Source organism: Hippocampus bargibanti, linkage group LG09, assembly GCF_051943395.1.
Source record: "Hippocampus bargibanti isolate YZ-2025 linkage group LG09, ASM5194339v1, whole genome shotgun sequence".
Lineage (NCBI taxonomy): Eukaryota > Metazoa > Chordata > Actinopteri > Syngnathiformes > Syngnathidae > Hippocampus > Hippocampus bargibanti.
The window spans coordinates 5,547,766-5,572,122 of record NC_142742.1 but is presented as its reverse complement, the minus strand read 5'-3'; the positions used below and the strand labels follow the sequence as shown (position 1 = coordinate 5,572,122).

The 24,357-nt window shown below is 40.0% G+C and overlaps 1 protein-coding gene and 1 long non-coding RNA gene across 2 annotated transcripts in view; both read left to right on the top strand.

The window, feature by feature from the left end:
* Positions 1-3,942, top strand: part of LOC148893434 (uncharacterized) — a 39,174-nt gene extending 35,232 nt beyond the window's left edge. The window contains exon 4 of the long non-coding RNA XR_016116060.1: positions 3,846-3,942. This is a non-coding gene — a long non-coding RNA (uncharacterized LOC148893434). The remainder of the gene's footprint in view (positions 1-3,845) is intronic.
* Positions 3,943-4,925: 983 nt separating this feature from the next.
* Positions 4,926-24,288, top strand: pgfb (placental growth factor b). The gene is made up of 7 exons (XM_089004390.1): positions 4,926-5,567; positions 17,333-17,369; positions 21,179-21,384; positions 21,473-21,552; positions 23,119-23,148; positions 23,228-23,290; positions 23,371-24,288. Exons 1-7 carry the CDS (start codon positions 5,505-5,507, stop codon positions 23,390-23,392), a joined length of 501 nt encoding a protein of 166 aa, XP_088860516.1. The 5' UTR covers positions 4,926-5,504; the 3' UTR covers positions 23,393-24,288.
* The last annotated feature ends 69 nt before the right edge of the window (positions 24,289-24,357 follow it).

The following is a 24,357-nucleotide window of genomic DNA, read 5'->3' as shown; positions in this document are numbered from 1 at the left end:
GAAGGTGCGCCCTATATATGGAAAACATTTGAAAATACACCATTTATTGGGGGTTCGCTTATACCCCGGTGTGCCTTATACACTGGAAAATACGGAGGGCTAAGTGAACTGTCGCATCTTTTAATGCGGTGTGCGCGTCTTATATTTTTGTAAAACATTTCTATATTATAATTGAAAACTAAACTAAACTGTTTTTATTCATTAATAAGTTGCACCTTATATAATGAAAAAGTTGAAAATACACCATTCATTGGGGCTGCGCCTTATACTGCGGTGCGCCTTATACACCGAAAAATACAGTACTAGTTTTCAAATTTAATGTAAAACATAATGACTGTTATTGTGGTTTACATATGACCATTTGAAATTTTGGTTCGGACTTTAGCAAGCATCATGGAATTTCACAAGTTTAATTTGCTTTTGCGGGCCGAATAAAATTATATAGCGGGCTTATAAATTCCTTCCATGAAGCTTGGTCGCCGTCTTCTGGCAGCTTTTTGGTGCAACACGAGGTTTTCAGACCAAACAATTACAGCAAAATACATTGACGTGATGGAAGGACTGCTACAATGTGTCTTTTTTTCGGTCAGGGGCGTTCCTTCAGTGACGTCATGTACGGACTTGTCACCAACTCAAAAAGACTTCCTGAATATTCAGCGCGTAAAATATAGCTATATGCGGTGGAATCTTTGTAAAATACGCTCAGTAGAAGTCATTTGAAGCCATTTTACAAATTATGGACACAACTTGTCGGGAGACGGCGGTTGTCCTTTAAAAGAGTGGTTCTACAAGTAGAAAAGATCTCATTTGTCTGTTTAATAGCTGTGGCCAAACCACCACTTATAGCAACTCCTCAATGTGCTCCACATGTGGGTCCTCTTAATGGAACTTTAGTGAACGCTGGCCCAAAGGCGTGAGTTACAACCTGCTCGCCGACTGCGGGGCGTCCACGATACAACCGTTTTCTCCTCATACAAAAGAAAAAAACACACCCTTTTCACCACCGATACTGACACAGATGGCGATAACTCACTCCGCGCGCTGTTTTTACAGACTGAGATGAGTGACTGCAAGCTTGTGGACATGATGAAATTTTATCTCAAACAAACACTCAACAATTTCCTCTGATAGCCTTTCTCCTGCTGTGGTCCAGGTGTTATATTAGCTGACAGGACTCAGTTATTTTACTGGGCTGGTATTCTGAGAAAAAGGTTTCGGCCTAGCGGTCATGTCATTTGGGCATGTTTGTTAATTGTTAGTGCACTGTATAGTACAAGCAGTAAATTAAAAACATATATATATATATATATATGTGTGTGTGTGTGTGTGTGTGTGTGTGTGTGTGTGTGTGTGTGTGTGTGTGTGTGTGTGTGTGTGTGTGTGTGTGTGTGTGCGTGCATGCGTGCGTGCGTGTGTGTGTGTGTGTGTGTGTGTGTGTGTGTGTGTGTGTGTGTGTGTGTGTGTGTGTGTGTGTGTGTGTGTGTGTATACAGTGATTCCTTGTCTTACGAACTTAATTGGTTCCCAGAGTGTTTAAGGCGAAAAGTGTGTATCCCAAGAATTAATTTCCCATAGGAAACCATTAAAATGAGAATAATCCGTTCCCAGGTCCCCATAAAACATAATTTTCTACTTTCTAATTTTCTAAGCCTTAAAACTAGGAAAAATATACCTTATTTTATGTATCATAAATGTGCTATGGTATTATAATTAAAGAAATTAACGGTACTGTATAATAAAGTCGGTTTATTTACCTTTGTGATGGTCGTTGATGGTTTAATGGAATGGAGTGGCCGGTTTCATCAGCATTAAACACTTGGTGAGGAACGTAGCCTTCTTCTTTCACCATCTTGAGGAATGATCCCTTGTAGGTGCTTTCTCTGCGATAATTTTACCTAGTTCCTCATCAATTCTGTTCTGTTTAGCTGGGTTGATAGCTTTTTGTAGCAAGTGTACAGATGGCTTGTGTGGAAATCTCAAAAGGAGAAAAAAACCATTTCTGACTTCACAGGGTGGGTGTCCTCTCTGTAAGCTTTTAACCACTGTACTGTAATTGCCATCCGTAAATTGTATTCCAAACACCAACCTTTTCCAATGGGGAAAACAAAAGACTCATCATCAACCCGAAGGTTACAGATCCCTTCAACGACATGCCGCAAAGCTGCACCATACACACAATATCTGGAGATTCCTCCTCCTCCTTGAGTGACTCATAATAGCTCCTGACCAAAATACCTTCGTTATCCGCAAGCTTTCCCACAAAATGAAACAATGCTCACATGTGGAACAGGCACGACATGAAAACAGGATAACACCTGTCAAGCCCGGAAAAAAAACAAACTGTCTGGGATAAAAATAATGTGATGCAGCATGGAAGCTTTATTTTGTTTTTGTTTTTTTTTAATTATGAATGATCATGTGCTAATCACCTTTGGCAACAGTAAGCAGTGTTGTATTTATGCTTGAATCACTTCCTATTTATCACCATTTTAAAACACCACTTTGGTTTTTTTCACAGTTTATCAATGACAGGAAACACGAAAATCCGGAATATTGTCATGTCCTGTTTGGGTGTCCAGGTGCACGGTCACGTTGAAATTGTGAATCACTCCATGAAATCATTTTAATCAACCAATGCACCTTGACGTCTGTGTAAGCACTCAGACGTACAGGAGTGGTCCATCGATGAAAAGGTTTCTTCAGCCGTCATCTGTACTTCTTTGAAGGTGTCGGACGTTTCTCTTCTTATCCAAGATGCTTCATCAGCGAATTAAAGTCTTTTGCTGGCAGTTTCAGCCCTATATCTATCCCTACAATCCAGATGGTGCTGGACTCTGATATGATTGGTCCCTGCTCTCAGGTTGGTGGGAGCAGAGGACTACTCCCTGCGGCTCCACTGATTACTTTTATTGTCCTGCATGAGCATGAGGTCTACGACTAGCCTGATTCTCCCATTTGCACTGGTATCACCTCATCAGCATAACTAAGCCTATGTTGCCTAAGCAGTCTGTTGTACGAACGATCCAAATTGAACCTCACCCCACCATGGCGATTTAGTGAAGGATTTTGCTCTTTTATGAAAATAGCTTCTTTTACTCCCCTTCCTTGACTAATGGAAATATATATTAGCACATGTTTGAAGAACCCTGCAAACTACCCCAAGACTTCATCCAAAGCACTTCTTTATTTCTGAGCGCACCGTTACGACAAACTGGAAGTGGGTAGTCATGAGTTTTTGTCATCAGCGGCCAGCGCAGTGACTTGTATATGCCATCAGTCGGGCCGGTTTGGTTTGATGTCACTCGATATTTATGGTGCAAACTGCGTGAGTGGTCTTACTCCATCCTATCAGTGAGTGCGCCTTTGAAAAAGACAGATAGATCACCAAGTAGGAGTCTCTGAGAAGAGGCAGCAGACGGAGGAGGAGTTTATTTTCTGCGCAATTTCTCAACTGAACAATTCAAAGTGGATACATTGGTTGGATTTAAAAAACTATTGAAAATATGCACCTAAAAGCCCCCAATATAAGATTGAAAACTGTATGTGTATTTTATGTTGTGTAATATTATTTATTTTGACTTCAAGATGGCCGCCGCGAAAGAAGAGGCAGCTATTTGTTATCCACCAGCTCTCTATCAACTAGCCAGCCAGCCCTGTATCCACCCGAGTTACTTCTGAGTGAACGCTGGCGCATGTGGCCGCCGCTGCTCACCCGCAGAAAAAAATAGGTCGCTGGCCAGCTAGGAATGTCTGCCATTATCATCCTCTGCGCCTTATCATCCGTAAAATCCGGTAATTACAAAAAAAAACCACCTTTCCTCATTTTCCGATTGTTTTTCCTCGCAGCTCCCGCGGCGGCCTCTTTGTACGTGAGATATTTAGAGAGCGTGATCTGTACAATAACACAAGACGCCGGAGCTGTTCGGCCCCCGTTGAAGGAATGCCTCCAAGCCCACAAGGAATCCTTTTCGTTCCAAGGTTTGTGCAAACACACAAGATTAACTCGATGTGTCAACAGTAATGGAATCTCCCCCCTTTTTTTCCCTGAAAAAAAAATCACTGTGCATCCCGGAGCCACGGGTCACTAGTGAGGCTCTCTAAATGTTTACCTGCAACCTTGCCCCCCTTCCCCTTACCCCCCACCAGGAGTGGCTCTTAAACAGGCACTCAGCCGACTAGCGTAAATCACCTGCTGTGTAGTCTAGAAATCAGAAATAAAGAATCCTGAGCATCGGATATGTTTCCATAGCTCATCGTGTAGTGGCTTTGTAGGGGGATTTAAAGGACAACCGACGTCTCTGGACAAGTTGTGTCCATAATTTGTAAAATGGCTTCAAATGAGTTCTACTGAGCGTATTTTACAAAGATTCCACCGCATATAGCTATATTTTATGTTTTAAGACTCACGCTAAATATTACGCAAGTCTTGCTTTTGAGTTGGTGACGAGTCCTTACGTGACGTCACTGAAGGAACGCCCCTGACCGAAAAAAGGACACATTGTAGCAGTCCTTCCATCACGTCAATGCATTTTGCTGTACTTGTTTGGTCTGAAAACTTCGTGTTGCACCAAAAAGAGGCAGAAGAATGCGATACAGCTCCGTGTAAGGAATTAATCAGCCTGTGGAAACGGACTGATTAATTCCTTACACGGAGCTTTGTCGCCATTTTCTGCCTCTTTTTTAGTGCTACATTTCCCCCCTATTGCTTCAAAATGGCACGGAATAAATTATTTAATCGATTGCAAACATGTATGCTTTCCTCTTCAGAACTATTTGAATCATATTCATAACTGGATGAGTAACAAGAAAGCATATTCTCCGAATCTGAAGCCATTGTTTTGATTCTCCAGCAAGGCAAGACGTCTTGGGGTGACGCCACGAACAAGGGGGCGGGACCTTCTGAAACGGGCCACTTCCGGGTTCATTTTTTTGCAGATTGTGGACACTTTAAGTCATTTTTATTGGTGTTTTGCATTTGACTAAAAATATCATACTGAGTGTTTTGGGTATTTTAGATGCTATAAAAAGTTTTGCTGATGTCAGTTAGGAAGCAAAAAAGTGATGTCGGTTGTCCTTTAAAAGACAGAAGAGAAGGAGGAGGGGTGAGAAGGAGGAGCAGGAGGTGGTCAAGGAAAGGGGGAGTGGACAGAAATGGTCAGTGGTGAAAAAGGTAGTGAGGGCCAATTAATGCCACACGTGTCTTTCTGTAGAAAGACTGCAACTTGAAGGCGATTTTTTTTCATTCATTTTCCTCCATCATTGTTGAGAACTTATCCAAAACGAATTACCCTGCGGATCTAGTCTTTAAAAACACAGCACCTCTTTTTTTTGTCTTCCCGATTTTCCCGTAGCGTCTTGAGTGGCGAATTACATTTGGATGAGTCACAATTTTTTTCCTTCAGCTTCCCTTCCGCATCGCACAACTTTGTTTACTTTGGATTGACTTTTCCTCCCCCATCTCTTTTGCTTTTTTTGACGTGGATCCATCATCGTTTGGACACGAATATGAAACCGGGTTTGGCGGTCGAGGTTGCGGTGGCTTTTTATCTTCTGTTTGCACCTGCACAGGTAAAAAAAAAAAAAACAAAAAAACGTTTGTTACTCTTGACAAGTGGTTAGAAAGCAAAATGTCATTGCTTTCACATATTCGGATGATGACAGAAGTAAAGAAAAAACAGCTGTTGGCTTCTTCCCCCCAACCCCCTCTTTGATTTGCTCATTAAAGCTTGTGCGTGTTAGTAAGCAGGAAAAAAAAATGACCGGATTGAATTCTGTAACAGTTTATGAATCCAAATGGCCTTTTTTTATAAGGTTTAATATTCCGTAAAGTCCGATGTATTTATTCATCAGGCATTTTTATTTGGAAATGTAGCATTTTAAGACGCATAATTTTGGTGTGTATGATAAAATGGGCCAGAGTTGGTGTGTTAAAAATGTAGGCGGGGCAGCTTGGTGGATGTTCTTTACATATAACAGTACAGTGATACCTTGGCTTACGAACTTAATTGGTTCCCAGACAGAGTGTGTAAGGCGAAAAGTGTGTATCCCAAAAATTAATTTCACATAGCAAACCATTAAAATGAGAATAATCCATTCCCAGGTCCCCAATAAACATAATTGACTTCTTTTTAATTTTCTAAGTCTTAAAACTACACAGAATATACCTTATTTTATGTATCATAAATGTGCTAAGGTGTTATAATTAAAGAAATAAACTATTGTATAATAAAGTCATTTTATTTACCTTTGTGGAAGAGATCAGAGGATTTGTGTTTCATCCATCTCCAGTTTTTCCACAGTCTGTGTGTCCAAAGTTTTCATTTTCTATGGTTTTCTTGCACTCAAAAGCATTTGTAACCTGACCCAAGTTTTTCTTTTGCTGCACCTGCGGCTGCACCCTTGCTGATTTCCTCGCTTGTAGAAACTACATCACTAACACGTGTGCAAAGGGAAAATCAATTGAGGACCAGTTTCCTTTTACATGCTTTTTAAAATGTGATATGACAGTTGGCTTTAACTCATTCTTTTCCCGTAGGCACTTTTTTTTCGGCGGGGTGAGGGGGGGGGGGTAGCGTGAGAGGTTGTCAAAATATGTCAGAGCAGGTCCGGACTGAAAGCGAGTGGTCTTTAAAAGGGGATCAATGGAGAGATTTATAGCACATTGAACGACGGATTCAAACTCTTGAGAAATAGTGAGGCTGTTACTAGCCTGGGAGAAGATGGGAGTAGAATCAGCACCTCACCGTTAATCCCGATAATCAGCTCATGGCATGCATGCAGTCAAAAAGACAAGTGATAAAATGCAGGGGCCTTCAGAATGTAACAGATTAAAAAGGGCCGCCGACTATGATGATTGACAGCAAATATAAAATGCTTCAATTTGATGCAAGGCTCAAACTGAGAGGGTGCTTGTATATTTTTTTCCACTCCAATGTCTTCTGTTGTTTTAATAAGTCATGAAATGAAAACGACTGCCTGTTTTTTTGGATTGGATTAGTCTTTATTCGTCTCGCAGTGCAGAAATGTACATTTCACAGCAGCAAAGTCATGAAAGTAAGAGCAAAGGAAAGGAAGAAGTAGAAAAACAAAATACAGCAGCTGCTGTAAAGGCAGCCATTCTCACGGCGCCATTTGGAAGTCTAAAGAATAAGGTAACAAAATAATATGACAACATTCATCAATGTAAAATTGCATTCACAGTTTAGTTTAATCAGATGTTTTATTATATATCATTTTATTTATGGTTTTATTGTTCTGGTGTTTATTGTTCTTTTAATTGTAAAGTGTCCTTGGGAGCTTTAAAAGGCGATCGTAAATTAAATGTATTATTATTATTATTATTATTATTATTATTATTATTATAAATACAAAGACACAGTCATTCAATCTTAAGCACTTTCTGCACCCTCTTTGTCATATGAAGCAGTTCTAGATGAGAGAAGATCAAAGCCTCCTTTTCACCAGTGGATCAGGGAAGCCATGGTGAAATGTGCATGTCCGCTACAAGCTAAACGTTGAATAGCAAACACCAAGCCGTAGCATCCATTGACAAAAAGACACTGTCTCACATCGCCTACCCCACGTACTGTAAATCCGCTTCAATTCCAAGCCGCGGCAGATACCACATACGCATCGGCGCTTTACGCTTACGCTCCTTTCTTCTCATGGCGGCCTTTTTTTGTTGTTGAAAGAGAATGTCGGGTCTAGGGTGGCTGGATAACAAAGGCAAGCAGAGGAATTGGTGGTCTCTTACAAGAATGGTGTGATAGTGTCAGTAGAGAGTTTCTTTCTTTTTTTAATACTCATTATTAGTATACAACTGTTGAGAGGATATTATTGTACTATATGTAGGGTCATAACAACTATACGATCCCACCAAGACCAACGATAGCTGAATAAAGGATCTGAACAGTGTCAATATGGTAAAAATTATGAACATTATGTCATTTTAAAGCCTTCACAAAACAGACACCAAAAAAAAGTCAGTAACTTTTTCCATTGTTTCAATGGAATGACCCGTAATTCTGTTTTGGGGCCAAGTAAAAGCAAAAGAGAAGAATTTGAAGTCGAGATAAGCATGGGGAATGAGTACATGTGCCATAAAAGCCATTTGTGGAGTCTGTCCGCTTTCTTTTTTTTTTTGTTACCAGAGATTCCCACACCATTGGCTGATGGCCAATGGTGTGGGAATCTCTCTCGACAGCCCCTGCATTTCTCGCCATTCAGGGATAGGGGACAAAATTGTTACGTAGATGTGATCAACATACTACGTCAAAATAATCACATTGAAAACAAGGCGGTAAAGAAATGGAAAATTTGACATTTTTTGCTCGTTTTTGTATTTAGTATCTCAAACAAATCTTTTAGTTCCTCAAATTTTACATCTCTAAGGTGGATTTTTTTCTGAATTTGGCCATAATTTTCCGTTTTTGGCACAACGATTACAAATGGAAAATTTGGCTGTCTTTTTGATTGGTTGTCTTGGCGTGACGTCACGAACTGGGGGCGGGACTTTCTGAAAATGCCCAATTGGCAGCTCAATTTTTTTGCAGATTTTGGACACTTTAAGTCATTTTTATTGGTGTTTTGCATTTGACTAAAAATATCATACTGCGTGTTTTGGGTATTTTACATGCTATAAAAGGTTTTTCTGATGTCAGTTAGGAAACAAAAAAGTGACGTCGGTTGTCCTTTAACAGCAACTTTCTAAATATCTGCATAAACATTACATCTCTGCGACCGTCTCGTTTTCCTGGCCGAGATGTTTGGAGAGTGACCTACAAGCTGAAACGAGTGTCATTGTGTGCTATTTCACTCCAGTTGTAATGTCCCGGCCCTTGGGACAATCGCAATCAGGAAATATGGATTTCTACTTCCTCCGGCAGACAAGATGGAGCGGGTGGCGCTTGGGGGCAGCCGTCTACTCAGCAGTCTTTAATCTCCCATCTGGATGTAATTTACTGTGGTTTACACTGGGAGAGCAGCGTTTACTGTAATCGAGACCACAATTACCACCGCTCGGTGTTATCTCGAGACCTGTCGTGTGTGTATGTGTTCCAATCGGACAGTGTGTTGATCTTTGGTCTAAGTTTAACTTCTGTACATGAATTAATTAACTTGTCCTGAGAAATTCCCGTTTATCCAAACCATTTGAAGTACCGTATTTTCCGTACTATAAGGCATAGCGAATTTAATTGGTTCCCAGACAGACTGTGTAAGGCAAAAAGTGTGTATCCCAAAAATTAATTTCCCATAGGAAACCATTAAAATGAGAATAATCCGTTCCCAGGTCCCCATAAAACATAATTTACTACTTTCTAATTTTCTAAGCCTTAAAATTACACAAAATATACCTTATTTTATGTATAATAAATGTGCTATGATATTATAACAACTGATGGTTAGTGCAGGTTGTTTGTGGAGCCTGATTGATGGGAATTTTAACCTTGCTGTCTACACTCCGCCTTTGAACTATCAAAGTTGAAACGTGTCAAAATGTCACTGATTTCTATCCATTTTGTCACTCTCTGTTGTCTGCCTGTCTCTTTAATGTTCAAACCATCTCCCCTCACTGCTGCATTCTTGACCAATCACGTGGCTTGAACGGAAGACTGGTAGTGGGGAATAGAGGACAAAAAAATGTTGGCAGCCATTTTCTTTTTTGGAGAATGGCTTCACTCACTCTCTGTCTGTCACCCCCCCCCCCTCACTGCTGCGTTCTTGACCAATCACATGGCTTTAACTGACGACTGGGGGCAGGTAATAGAGGACCAAAACAAGCCGGCTGCCATTTTCTTTTAGGAGAACGGGCTCGTTCGCGAACGACACATGACTCATTGTGGCAGCTCTGTGTGTTTCCCGAAAAATAATTCGTGTGCCAAGGTAACATTTTCATAAATTTAACGTTCGTAAACCCAAGAGTTCGTAAGCCAAGGGGTTCGTAAACCGAGGTATCACTATATAAGGAGCACAGGATTATTAGGCGCATCTTCAATGGATGACATATTTTAAAAGATTTTCCATATAATGTATAAGCCACACCACATTATAAGTAGAGGCTGGAGTTAAGTTCTGCATCTATTAGCTGCGCTAATGGGAATGTCAACAAAACAGTCATAGTCAGATCACGTGAAAATCTGGACTCACTCCATCCATATCGTAAATACCACAGCCACCTTATACAGCATATATGCAGTCGTATCTATGCTTAGATCTAAATTTTATATTTTATACTGCATTCTGTACTGTGTACAGTTCTTTTTCTTAAACATTTTATTTTATACCCAAACCCCCTTCAATTTTTCTGTGTGAATTTGCAAATTTCCCCATTGGAAAGGAGCGGGGATGCGTATGTTCAACTGTCACGGCTTGGAAATGAAGCGGATTTACATGGGACAGGATATGTGAGACAATCTCTTTTTGTCAATGGATGCTACAGCTTTGCCTTTGCTTTCAAAACTTAGCTTGTAGCAGACGTGCACATTCCATCCTGATGTCTCTGATCCACTGGTGAAAAGGAGGCTTTCATCCTCTCTTTCATCTAGAACCGCTTCATGTGATAAAGTGTTTTTCTTGTACTCAAACATCATAGAGTACATGGGGGAAGTCGTTCAGATTGCACAACTGTCCATTACTATTATTATTATTATTATTATTATGATGATGATTGTTATTATTATCCAATAATAATAATACATTTCATTTATAAGCGCCTCCAATCCAATATTTAGTGTTCTCATATAAAATCAGTGGTGTGACATGGTGACATCTTGAGCTTTTTACCATATCTTTATTGGTATGATAAATACCGTAACTGTCTTGCAGTATTTGCGTTTTTAGAGTAGTGTAAAAATGACTGAATGTCATTTCGAGTGAGATCTTAACTTATTTTACTTGTGGATTCACATATATTTGCTGTGGATTCATGACTTGTAAATCTATCCTTGACCAAAATATGCATCTGAAAGCTTCCTTTGCCCTAAATCACTCCAGGCATTATTTTGGCACATTTGACACATGCTCTCTGCTCAAGTTAGCTGCGACGCACAAAGCGTAACATGACCACCCTAGAGATCCCACTGGTCACTGTCAAACATGTCATAGTGCTGCTGTCACTGTGGGTGCCCCCACTTTGTGTATACTGTCGTCCTTTTTCCCCAGTTGGTGGTGAGTGGATATACACTCCATCGCCCGCCGCCCCTGTCAGAGCCTTTACGATTTAATGTTATGGTCATGGTGTCGATCATGTGGCATCTGCTTTACGCAGGGGTGAGGGATGGATGAGTGAAGGAGGAGGGGGGGGATGTTGAGGGAGGGGGGGTTACCGAGCTCTGTTTCTCACTCATCTAACTGCTGCTCTGTTTGTGTTCACTTGTTCTGGTTTCGTGCTTCGCCTCCTGTGTGGTCTGATGAGTGAATACTCATGAAACGAACCCAGTTCGTTTCTTGGTACAGTGGGACCTTGGCTTACGAACTTAATTGGTTCCCAGAGTGTGTAAGGCGAAAAGTGTGTATCCCAAAAAATATTTTCCCATTGGAAACCATTAAAATGAGAATAATCCGTTCCCAGGTCACCATAAAACATAATTTTCTACTTTCTAATTTTCTAAACCTTAAAACTAAGCATTGTTACATGTGGTCTGCCGAAAACCGACATCCATTGCAACTTCAAAGAAAGAAACCTCAAAATACACTTCCTGGATCTGGCTGAGTGAACTTTTATCATTTTCTTCCACCTGCTTGCTGCAATAATGCAATAGGACAACTAATGCAATAAGACAACTAATCGCAAAAAAACCCAAAACATTGTTGCGAAGTAGTTTTGATTGGAATTGCCTTTATTAGTCTCGCAGAGGAGAAATTTACATTTCACAGCAGCAAATGATTTATTTAAATTAAGGAAGTACCCGCCACAAATGCTCCCTTGCTTAATTTATGGTAAATATCCCTTGCTGAAGATTTTGGTCCAGTTGTCGTTTGTCGTCATGGTGCACAATGCAATGTTTGCGTTGCGTTGTCTGCTAAAAGCCACGTGGACTCCTCTTTCTAAGCGCCTTTCAAAACTCTCAAGTACACTACTTTATAGTCACGGTATAATGGCACGAAACAGGCTTCTGATTGGCTGCCGTGCCGAGTATGCGAAATTGCCAAACGAACGTTCGTTTGGAAATTTGCATACTCGACATGGCCTCCAATCAGAAGCTTGTTTTGTGCTTCAGACTGTACCGTGACTGTAAAGTGTACTTGAGAGTTTTGAAAGGCGATTAGAAAGAGGAGTCCACTTGGCTTGTAGCAGTTTGCTTGTAGCTTTTGCTTTATTGAATAAAGCAAACAAAAAATGTTTTTTTTTTCTTTATATCTTCCCAAGATTGATCAATATATCAAGAGTCAAAGTGTTCCCTGATGCATCATTATCATCATCATTTTTGGCTAAGCAATCCCACTGTATAATTAGGTGCTAATTTGACATCGTCTTGTCATTATCCTAATAATGATTTCGATTTATCTGGACTCATTGTTCAATTCCTTCCTGTCGCAATGTAAAAAAATAGAGAAGAAAATTGTTTTAGTTCAACAATATGATATTGGAGAGTAATGAACCGCTATACTTGGCCTGAAAGAATCTGGCCACGGTTGCATTGACATTGCACGGATGGACAGAGGACACTCCTAATGTTGCAAGATGGCTGCTACGTTTCTCATCTGAGACCAAAGCCCTTCACTCTTTGGCTATTCGTACCGTAACTTAATGGGTATGTCGGCTCTTGTTATTTGTGATGGACGTTCTCTGCAAAGGCATGCGTCCGCTACATTGGAGCTGACAAATGCAAAGTCTGTGACCGCATGTAGGGAAGGAAGATGGAGTGTTCTGAAAGAGAACATCTATAATTATTTCCCTTTAACGTAAAATATCATTAGTTCCTGACAGATTTATTGTTGAAGACTCAATTTATTACCCGATAAGCGCTGACCGTTTTGAGACCAGCACAATTTAGTTCGCTGACTAAGCTTTTTGGATGAAGAGTGAAGTCTTTTCATCCCCTTTTGCATTTTCTATGTAGCTCGCTCTCTTGTTTCTATTTCTAGTTGTATTTTATTTATTGCATTCTATTTGTGAATATCAAATCAAACTCCATGATGATTGCTAAAATCTGAGCCAGAATTTCATATTTTTGGATGTCAACCACAATAAAAGTCATTATTCTTGACTGCAGATTTGAAAACAAGTTATTCATTAATTTGCTGTGTGCTCTATATGTAATATTTGAAGGGATTTAAACATTCTAATGGGTTCCCCAAATTCATAACGGCCCTCGAGAGGAAACCATAACTACAATGTGGCCCGCGGCGAAAAATGACTTTGACACCCCTGCTTTAGACTGTCTTTCTCTCTCTCTAGCTGTTACTCTCGTTTTTTCTCTCTCTAGCATTACTCTCGTTCTGTCTCTAGCGATTACTCTGGAAGTGATAATAACAAAAAATTATAAATAAAGTATTGAAGACGATTTTAAGAAAACTCCATGTATAAAGGTTCGCATAGAAACGTTAAACACTTTTACAGAACAGGACCAAATACATTATATTTTTGTTGTCATGGCAACCAATGACAATATACCCGCCAGTTACACACGCCATCAAAATTTTATTTGGTGACCGACTGATTTGATGCAGGTTTATTTTGGAAATTGCGTTCTTGGCGATTTGCAAAACTACAATGGGGTGTCAATTTGAATCACTGTTTAGCTCTGTCGTCTGGTTTTGTAAAAGATGCCCAGATGTTTTGCATAATGAAGAAAGCAGTGATACTTTTTTTCATATTCAAGGAGCAGCTTTTAAAGACAGATTGTTCTTTTTTTTTAAAGGTCAGAAAGTTAAAAATGTTGGCCCGAAAATAGTGTTGGAACCTCCCTAGGACACTCCTTAGTGGAGTGATGCAAGGAACCGAGGAAATTAGCAAGTGCTCAACCCTGTTTTTTATCTTATCCCACTCAATGCTCATCAAATACTGTGTTTTCTAGTGTATAAGGCGCACCGGAGTACAAGGTGGACCCCCAATGAATGCCGTATTTTAAAACTTTTCCCATGTACAGGTAACATCCGACTTACGACCAGCTCCACTTACGACCAGCTCGACTTACGATCACCCATACTTACGATCACGACCTCCAGACCCTATTTAAAAAAAAATAATACTACGTCTGGCACCGCAACGTGCTAGCAGGCCGGCAACGTGTACGAGTATATGTATATCAATATGCCTTTCTTGATACTTGCACTATGTACAGTTTTTTTATGAAACGGTTTTGCACGTTTACAGTTGACATGTTTATTTTACAATGCTTAGAATACCTTGTTTTCTATCCAGTCACCCCCCACCCCACCCCCCTTTCAAATTGCTGCTGTGGACTGCAAATTTCCCCATTGTGGGACAAATAAATGTTTTCTGATTCTGATTCTGACAATTTTGGCCAGCCAGCATCTCACTCTCACACAGCAATCGAACGTGTGATGGCACCGGAGGGGGGGAGTTTGTGAGTCATTTAGCCTCCAGGTCGCTATTCAACATCTTGAATGGATTTTGACTTACGACCATTTTGACTTAGGACTGTTTGGTTCGAACGGAATTCGGTCGTAAGTAGGATGTTACCTGTATAAGGCGCACCTGCGTTTAAGGCACATGGTCATATCACACCAGAAAATATTCTTTTAATTTTGCCGTTTTGCCTTATACGCCGGAAAATATGGTACAGTAAATGCTGTTAGAATACAGGTATCAAAGTCAAGGCCCGGGGGCCAAATCTGGTCCACCACATAATTTTATTCGGCCCACAAAAGCAAATCAAACTTTCCATTCACTTTTTGAATGGAAATTCCATGCCCATCTATCCAGCTAGCAAGCTAGCAATCGAGCTAGCCAGCAATTGAGCTAGCTAGCTCTCATTCTATTCTATTCTATTTTGCTAATCCCTTGCATCAAAGTCAAAGCCCGGGGGCCAAATCTGGCCCACCACATCATTTTATTTGGCCCACAAAAGAAAATCAAGCATCAAGTGCCATGATGCTTGCTAAAGTCCGAACCACAATTTCAAAATGTCCCATGTAAATCACAGTAACTGTTTTTTTTTTTTTACCTCCAATTTGAAAACTAGTTATTTATTAATTGTGTTAGAACGACCGAAATGTCTACGTAACGCGCCTTATGCAACTTTCTCTTCGTGGGCAACTTCAATAGGTGCCAAAGAACCTTCCTCATCCTCTCAAGCCACAACCCATGACCAAGGTCGGAAAATTTTCCCCACTTTCAAAACAGCCGCTATGGAGTGGAGCCAAAAAGTCCTTGTGATGTGAAACAGTCTCACCCAAATCTCATAAAAACCATCAGATAAAAGAAGCGAGCGGATCGTATGCTAATGAACTCTGGAAAAGGGATTTATGTTCTCAGCCTGGCACTATAGAGTGCCAGATGACGTTAACTGAAGCTGAACTGTGACTGTAGAACTCTTCGTCAGACCCAATGACGACTATTCGTTTGAAGCCGAGTGATCAAGCAGAACTTTAGCTGCTCCTTCAACACTGGGAGGCCTAGAAATTGTAACATAATTTCCGTCACAGATGAGTTGTCGAGAAATGGAATTGCCTGTACTGGACCTCATCACAAGTACAAGACACTGTCTTCACTTTATTGGGGTCGGGTTCCATGTCTGAAGTCCGGTCTGTGGGCCAAATGCGGCCTGTGGTCAATTTTCATCTTCCATCATAAAATCAATCACGTCTGGCCTGAATAAATACATTGGGTAGTGTGAAACACAATGTATTTAAATTAATTGCTGTTACAGTGATACCTCCCCTTACGAACTTAATTGGTTCCCAGAAAGTGTGTGTAAGGTTTGTCTGCTAAACATTTATTTCCCATAAGAAACCATTAAAAATGAGAATAATCCATTCCCATGTCCCCATAAAACATAATTTTCTTCAAAATAAGCCTTATAACTACACAAAAATACCTTATTTTATGTATAATAAATGTGCTATTGGATTGTAATTAAATAAATAAACTGTACTGTATAATAAAGTCGTTTTATTTACCTTTGTGATGGTCGTCGATGTAGTTGCCTCTTGATGATGTCCGAGTGAAGTTGCCGTGCTTTCTCGGCGATAATACCCTCACTCACTGTCCACTGCTAGCTGCTTTTCGTTAATCCAACTCCAACCAAAGTTTTTCAACCTCTTCTATTGCCTGAGACCATTGCTTAGACAACACAGAAACACCCTTAGCCACACGTAGCAAAGGTCGACTTAGCGTCCTGGTACTTAGCGTACTGATACTGGGACACTAAGTCACACAAACGTTTTTCGATGATCTCCTTCTTCTGCTCAACCGTAATTTTCTTTTGTGTCTTCTTCGTCTTAACACTAGCCTGTAGTGGGATTGTTTTCGGTCCCATAATAGCAAAGGTACTCCACTCGATAGCAAACCACGTCTGCACTCAAAGGTAGTGTGGAAAACTAGTCCGTCAGCCACCGTGGCGCTGTTCGACCGTGTGGTTTGGTGTTCATCCGCCGAAAACTAGTCCGTATGCCAAGATTATATGCTCGCAAATTTAATGTTCGTAATGCGAAAAGTTTGGGAGCTAAAGCGTTCGTAAGCTAAGGTATCACTTTATATGTAAAGAACGTTACACCAAGGTTGACCGCCCCCTACATTTTTGCCACACCAAATCTAGCCACCTCCTCCTGTCAAGTCCTTTCCTGTGAAGGCCATTGTTATGGCAGCAGGACGTATTCCACTTTAATCGCATTGTCTGAGGAAAATGTGTTATGCTGACAGATGCTATCCTCGGACTAATTTTCATTACAGGAAGAGGATGCATTGTGGATATGTCAAAAGCGGGTATCATCGCCGACATTCGTTGTCTGTCTGGTTATTGTTATATAACTCATTCAGTGGTAAATGTGTTAGTGTGACTTTAGAGTAAAGTACAAAAAAAAGCAGGTGAGCGAGTCCAGAAACCCCGCATGAGAGTTGATTTTTATCCTGAAGGGGAGTTCTCTTCCCCCAAATGGTGTCAGTCGGTGCATCTGTGTTTTCAAAAGCAAAATTGTTTATCATCTAATGCTGGGAACATAAATAGGGTGGACCATGAAGTTAAAAAAACAAACTTGGAAGCAGTTGGGAGCAATGTGGAACCTGATCATACACTGGAGTTATGTTATTTTTTTCGGCATGAGGGAGAAATGTGTGAAATAATATCACATGAATGTACTTGAAATGTGTTTTAAACTTTTTTAAAAATATATTCTAAACCAATTCCGCTGTTTGTTCTCTTTTTCAGAGTCTACCTACAATGAGCCGAAACAGCACAATATACGGTGAGTATTTTAGGTCGTTTTAAATATCCACAAAGTGATATAGTTTCCCTTGTTATCAGAAGTTAGTCAATTAAATAGTTGGTATACGGTAAGAATAAACAGCGAATATAACTTCATTTTTACGTGCTAACAGTGCCTTTTTTTTGCGGCCCAGACATTACAAATGGACAAAAAAATGAGCCTCTTATACCCTATTTCGTTTCTTTTATTTTCTGGAAATTTTATTGTTTTAATTACAGGTAACATCCAAGTTACGACCGGGTTCCGTTCCAACAAAACGGTCGTTAAGTCAAACGGTCGTAAGTCAAAATCCATTCAAAATGTCCGAAGTGACGTTTAAACGACAGGATAGTATACGGTGTCATTTTGTTGTTTTTAAGCAACGTTTTCTATTGAATACTATTATATACCAAACTGTTTACAGTTTATTTATAAATTTTATAAATTTTAGTGTCATTTTTATCATTTTATATTTTGTATTATCTATTTTATTACTGTATAACTGTACCTGTACTGTATACAAAACTGTTTACTGTACAGTTCATTTATAAATGTTATACTTACCTTTTAGTGTCGTTTTTATCCTTTTGTATTTCATATTATCGATTTTTATTGGTGTATAACTACACCTGTAATGTACACAAAACAGTTTATTGTACAGTTCATTTATAACTGTTATTACCCTGCTCTCCCTGCTAACGGCCAGAAGAGGTCGCCCTCGGACGATTAAGGAAAAAAAGCAGTGTACAGTGAGACCTCAACTTACAAACTTAATTGGTTCCCAGACAGAGTGTGTAAGGCGAAAAGTGTGTATCTCAAAAAAGTAATTCCCATAGGAAACCATTAAAATGGGAATAATCCGTTCCCGGGTTTCCATAAAATATACTTTTCAACTAAATAAGCCTTAAAACTACACACAACATACCTTATTCTATGTATAATAAATGTGCTATTGTATTGTAATGAAAGAAATACACTGCAATGTATCATAAAGTCACTTTATTTACATTTGTGATGGTCATTTATGGCTTGATGGAATGGCGTTGGAGGTGGAAGGTCAAAGGGAATTGCTGTTTGGAAAGAGAGACGCATTACATGACTACTGTAATTAAAGAAATAAACTGTGCTGTAAAATAAAGTTTTATTTACTTTTTTGATGGTCGTTGATGGCTTATGGAAGGAGAGTCACCTTCCATAAGGACTGTTGATAACTTAACCTCTGGTGCTGTTCGGTCGTGTGCTTTCACCGAGGATCACTCCGCCAGCCGTGGTGGGTGTTTATTATGAAAATAGTGCTTATTATAAGGTTTAATTTTCATAAATTTGACGTTTGTAAGACACAAAGTTTGTAAGTTGAGGTGTTTGTAAGTTGAGGTCTCACTGTATCTTCTACGAATCTGAACTCTCTGAAGCCATTGTTTCGATTCTGGAGCAAGTCAGTTTGTGAAGGAGTATCCTGGCATGGTGTCACGAACAAGGAGGCAGGACTTTCTAAATCTGCCCAGTTCCGAGCTCATTTTGTGGCAGTTTTGCGACACTTTAAGTAATTTTTATTGGTGTTTTGCATTTGACAAAAAATATCAGCTAGCGTGTTCTGGGTATTTTAGATGCTATAAAACGTTTTTCTGATGTCAGTTAGGAAACAAAAAAATGGTGTCAGTTGTCCTTTAAATTGCTAGAATCCTCAATATATTTCTCCATGAATATAATAGCTGAAAAAGTGAACACCTCTGATTTAGAATATCGTGTAAAGTTCATGCCCCCATCATCTCTGGATGCTACGCCAGCCATCCCCCTCAACCCCCTCCACGTCTGCTTTTATAAACAGCTGTTGCAGTGTCAGGCTCGGTTCTGTAACCTCGGAGGTCAAGGCAGTCCCAGAGGTACCCTGCGGGGCAGTACGGCTCTGTTCATCGCCATGTTTCCCATGTTTATTTTCGCTCCCTCCCTTGTTTGGTTAACTGTGGTTGACCCTGTTCGTCTCCCTGTGACTTTGCAACTGGGACACTTTTACACACTTTTACCCCATGAGACCGCTTACTGTACACAATGTAAATGTTTGGATACTTGTCAGGTCATTATATGTAATTGTAGTAAAGCTAAAAAGATACAGTATTTTCCGGTGTATAAGGTGTACCCAAAAGCCTTCATTTTTTTCAAAAGATGACACTGCGCCTTATACGCAGGTGTGCCTTATACAGGTAACATCCGACTAGCCCGACTTACGACCGCCCATACTTACTGTTGGGGTAATTCGCTATACGAACATCTTTAAAAATCGTTTTGTTTATCTTGGACTTCCTGATACGTCATATCCTGCCTGCCTTTACGTGATGTCACATCCTATTACATCACATCCTATCTCCACGTCTTACATAAACGTCTTACATTCCTCTCTGTCCCTCCTCGGCCAATCTCAGAATGTCCCTGCTGTGTACAAGATTTAAATAACTTCTTCTGTTCAACACCTGGCTTCCTGCTGATTTCACCATCCCACTTCTAACACCCTGAAAAGCGATGAACCAGGAACGAACGATCACTTTTAACCCATCACTTACGACCTCCAGACCCTAATTTTAACATTTTAAGAGGGGGAATTTGCGAGTCATTTAGCCTCCAAGTCTCTAATCAACATTTTGAATGGATTTCCACGTACGACCATTTTGACTTACGACCGTTTGGTCGGAACGGAACTAGGTCGTAAGTCAGATGTTACCTGTATTTGGAAAACTTTTGTATATTCATATACAGTAAAGTCTCGTTATATCGATATTCAAGGGAGTCCGAAAAAATATCGCTATAACCGGGACTATCGATATATCCGACCCTGTTTGCATGTAATTTTCTCCGTGCGTGCATAGAAATAGTATCGATATAACCGGGACTATCGATATATCCGATATCGATATAACGAGACTTTACTGTATTATACTTGGAAAACTTTTTTTCATTCATTGAAGGTGCGCCTTATAGTCCGGTGTGTCTTACATCTAGACAATGTTTTAAAATACACCATTCACTGGCGGTGTGCATTATACTCCATCGCGCCTGATACACTGAAAAATATAGTACTAGTTTTAAAATGTGATATAAAAAATACTGACTGTTATTGTGGTTTACATGGGAAATTTTGGTCGGATTTAGCAAGCATTGGTTTCTCGGGCCGAATAAAATGATGTGGTGGGCCTTGTCTTTCACTCCTATAATGTAAACGATTAGTCAGATAGAATAGAATAGAATAGAAAAAGAGCTAGCTGGCTAGCTCACTAGCTACCTCGATTGCTAGCTACCTCAATTGCTAGCTAGCTCGATCAGTAGCTAGCTTGATCGCTAGTTAGCTTGATAGATGAGCATGGAATTTCACAAGTTTGATTTCCTTTCGCGGGTCGAATTAAATGATGTGACGGGCCAGATTTGGCCCGTGGGCCTTGACTTTGACACCTCTGATGGTAGGGAATAGAATAGAAGAGAATAGAATAGAACGAGAGATAGCTAGCAAGCTAGCTAGTTTGATCGTGAGCTAGCTCAATCACTAGCGAGCTCGATTACTAGCTACCTTGATTGTTAGCTAGATTGATAGATGAGCATGGAATTTCAAAAGTTTGACTTACTTTTGCGACCCAAGTAAAATGATGTAACGGGCCAGATTTGGCCCCTGGGCCTTGACTTAAACACCTGTGATGTAGACATACAGTAATTTGATAGACATGATAGTTCCACTGGAAATGCTTTCATATAAACAAAAGTGGGACTTTCAATCTTTATAATCTTTGCATATTTTTTTTTTTTTTTTGGAATTGTGTGAGCAGAGCCCACCGTTTTATTATTCCAAGACGTGTGGGCTCGAAGCTTATGTCGAACCATCGAGAAGTTGGTGGAGGTGGTACACGAGTACCCGACAGAAGTGGAGCACATCTACAGCCCCGCCTGTGTTCCTCTGGTGAGGTGTGCAGGCTGCTGTGGGGATGAGAAGCTTGAGTGCCATCCTACCCTCACAACGAATGTCACCATGCAGGTAAAACTTGATCTTGATAACAAAAATATATGGACATCATCTTTAATTTTCATTGCCAACCTTGATTTTTTTTTTTTTTTTTCTTCAGCTGCTGAAAATAAGGCCAGCGGAGCTTGAAGAGGAATATGTTGAAATGACCTTTGTGGAGCATCAGACATGTGAATGTAGGTAAGAAGAAAAAATAAGATCATATGTATATCTTTCTCTTTCCCGGTTCTTTGTACTGATAGTTAATTTTTTAATGTGATTTCACATCACCGTAGAACACTTTGCCCGCTAATACTGTAGAATAACGTATTTTCTGGTGTAAAGGTGCACCGGAGTGCATGTAACGACTTACGACCGAGTTCCGTTCCGACCAAACGGTTGTAAGTCAAAATGGTCGTAAGTCGAAATCCATTCAAAATGTTGAATAGGGACTCGTATGCTAAATGTTTCGCAAACTTTCCCCTCTGGTGCCATCACACGGTCGATTGCTGTGCGAGAGTGAAATGCTGGTTGGCTAAAATTGTCGTACGCCTTGCCGGCCTGCTAGCGCGTTGCAGTGCTAGGCGTAGCATTAAAATTTTAAAAATAGGATTGAGGTCGTAAGTACGAGTGGTCATAAATTGAGCCGGTCGTAACGCAGATGTTACCTGTATAAGGCGCACCCCCAATGAATGGTGTGTTATCTAACGTTTTCCATATATAAGGCGCACCGGACTATAAAGTGCACCTTCAATGAATGAAAAGTTTTAGGTTGTTAGCACTGAGGCTTAATCATGCTGATGAGGTGATACCAGAGCTAATGGGGCAATCAGTGTCAGGCACAGACCATTAGAGGTAATTAGACAGGCCAAAATAAGTAATCGGATTAGCTTCAGGGAGTAGTCTACACCTACCACCTCTGTCCATTAGGGATATATATAGTTACCAACATAATTTTTGTTTGCTGACGAAGCTCTTCAGATGAGGAGTGAAACGTCCGACACCTTCAAAGAGGTACAGAAGACGACTGAAGAAACATTTTCAGCAATGAGGTTTTCCAAATACAATCTATAAATATCTAGTTTCTCCAAATACCACATTATAAGGTGCTACAGTCGAGGGTTACGCACTACTTCTTCTACAAAGGGGAAATGAAGTCTGTGGCTGCTGACAGTAGTTACGAAAGCTGTTGCGGCTTAATATAACTTCAGATATAAGGTGTACCTGCGTAGAAGGTGCAGGGTCATCTTTTGAAGTAAATCAAGGCTTTTGGGTGCACCTTATACACCGGAAAATACGGTCATTACTGTTTTTATGGTTTGCGCGCCTGTCTCACAGTGCAGTGGTGCAAGGTTTGATTCCGACGTGGCCGTCCACTGCAATCTATGGTTCTAAAAAATATTGTTCCAAGAAAATGTCATGGTAAAGTTAGGAAAGATAATTACATAATACAGTAAAGTCTCGTTATATCGATATTCAAGGGAGTCCGAAAAAATATCGATATAACCGGGACTATCGATATATCCAACCCTGTTTGCATGTAATTTTCTCAGTGCGTGCATAGAAATAGTATCGATATAACCGGGACTATCGATATATCCGATATCGATATAACGAGACTTTACTGTAATTGTTGAATTTGGGATTCAGTTGTTGTATTATGAAAGTGTCGCTACTGTGTGTGTTTTAAAGATAATAATTATATAATAAATGTTAAATAGATGTTTTTCATGTTTTGCCTTCATGCTATATACTTTTGTTCCCCAGAGTCAAAAAACCTGTTGGGAAGGTTGAAAGGTAATACAAAAAAAATTACATTTTTGAAGAAAAATCTATTGTTAGGATTCTAACAATAGATTGTCTTTGCATCCTGTAGGAAAAGACAAAGAGGTAAAGGACGAAGACGAAAGGAAAAGCAAAAAACAAAAGACTGTGACAGGTGAAGGCCTAAAACAATCAAAACACTTCTAATCACCCGAGCACCTAAAAAAAAATATTGTGTCATATCTTATCGTTCAGGTGCCAGATCCCTCGAAGATAAGCGCAGCATCCTGCCAAAAATCTTGCTGCAGTGCACCTCGCTAATTATTTCCAGCCCATTGACAGCATCAAGCGTCTCTTTCCCGCTCTTTCAACACCGAGTGTACAGCAGGATACTCCGAATAGCTGGGTAGTGAAAGACATGCCCACTTGATGATGATGATGATGATGATGATGATGATGATGATGATGATGATGATGATGATGATGATGATGATGATGATGATGAGCAAAGCGTTTGTGATGACAAGGTTCAACAGAAAATGTGCTTTTTGGTTGCTGGAAAGCTTGCCGTGACACTGCTGATGAAAAAAAAAAAAAAAAAAAAAACAGGACACACAATCTGGGAGCCAAGTGCAATGTAGGAACAAACAGACTGATTTACACTTGTTATCACTGTATCAGGTAATGGTCATTGTTACATTTTTTTGGGGGTATTTAAATTTTGTTACTTGTGTTTAATATCTATATTTATTGACAGAAACGCCGGAATAAAAATGGACCAAAAAGATGTTTTTGTCCAAATCTGTCTTGACTCATAACCGTGTTTCAAGTGAAATGTCTCCCTCCAGTGTTTGTAAAACGAAACATGACTCGCGGTCATGCTCTGCGTCACATGGCGAGAGATCGAACATTTTATTTTTCATTCTGACGTAAATGATAATTGTTTAGCGATGAAACAAACCGATGTCCTCACACCTCTTCTTTTCCTTTCGGCTTTTCCCTTCAAGGGGTCGCCACAGCGAATCAGTGTCCTCCACCTTCAGAGGTTTGATCCGCATGTTTGTTTTGGCCAAGCTTTTACGTCGGATGCCCTTCCTGACACAACCCTCTGTATTTCTCCGGGCTTGGGACCGGCAGCGTTTTGCTTAAATAAACATGATTTGTGAAATTGTAGTCATTTTTTTATTTTGTATATATTTATTTTTTTTTTTTGCGGGGGACGGCATTACATAAGAATGACTT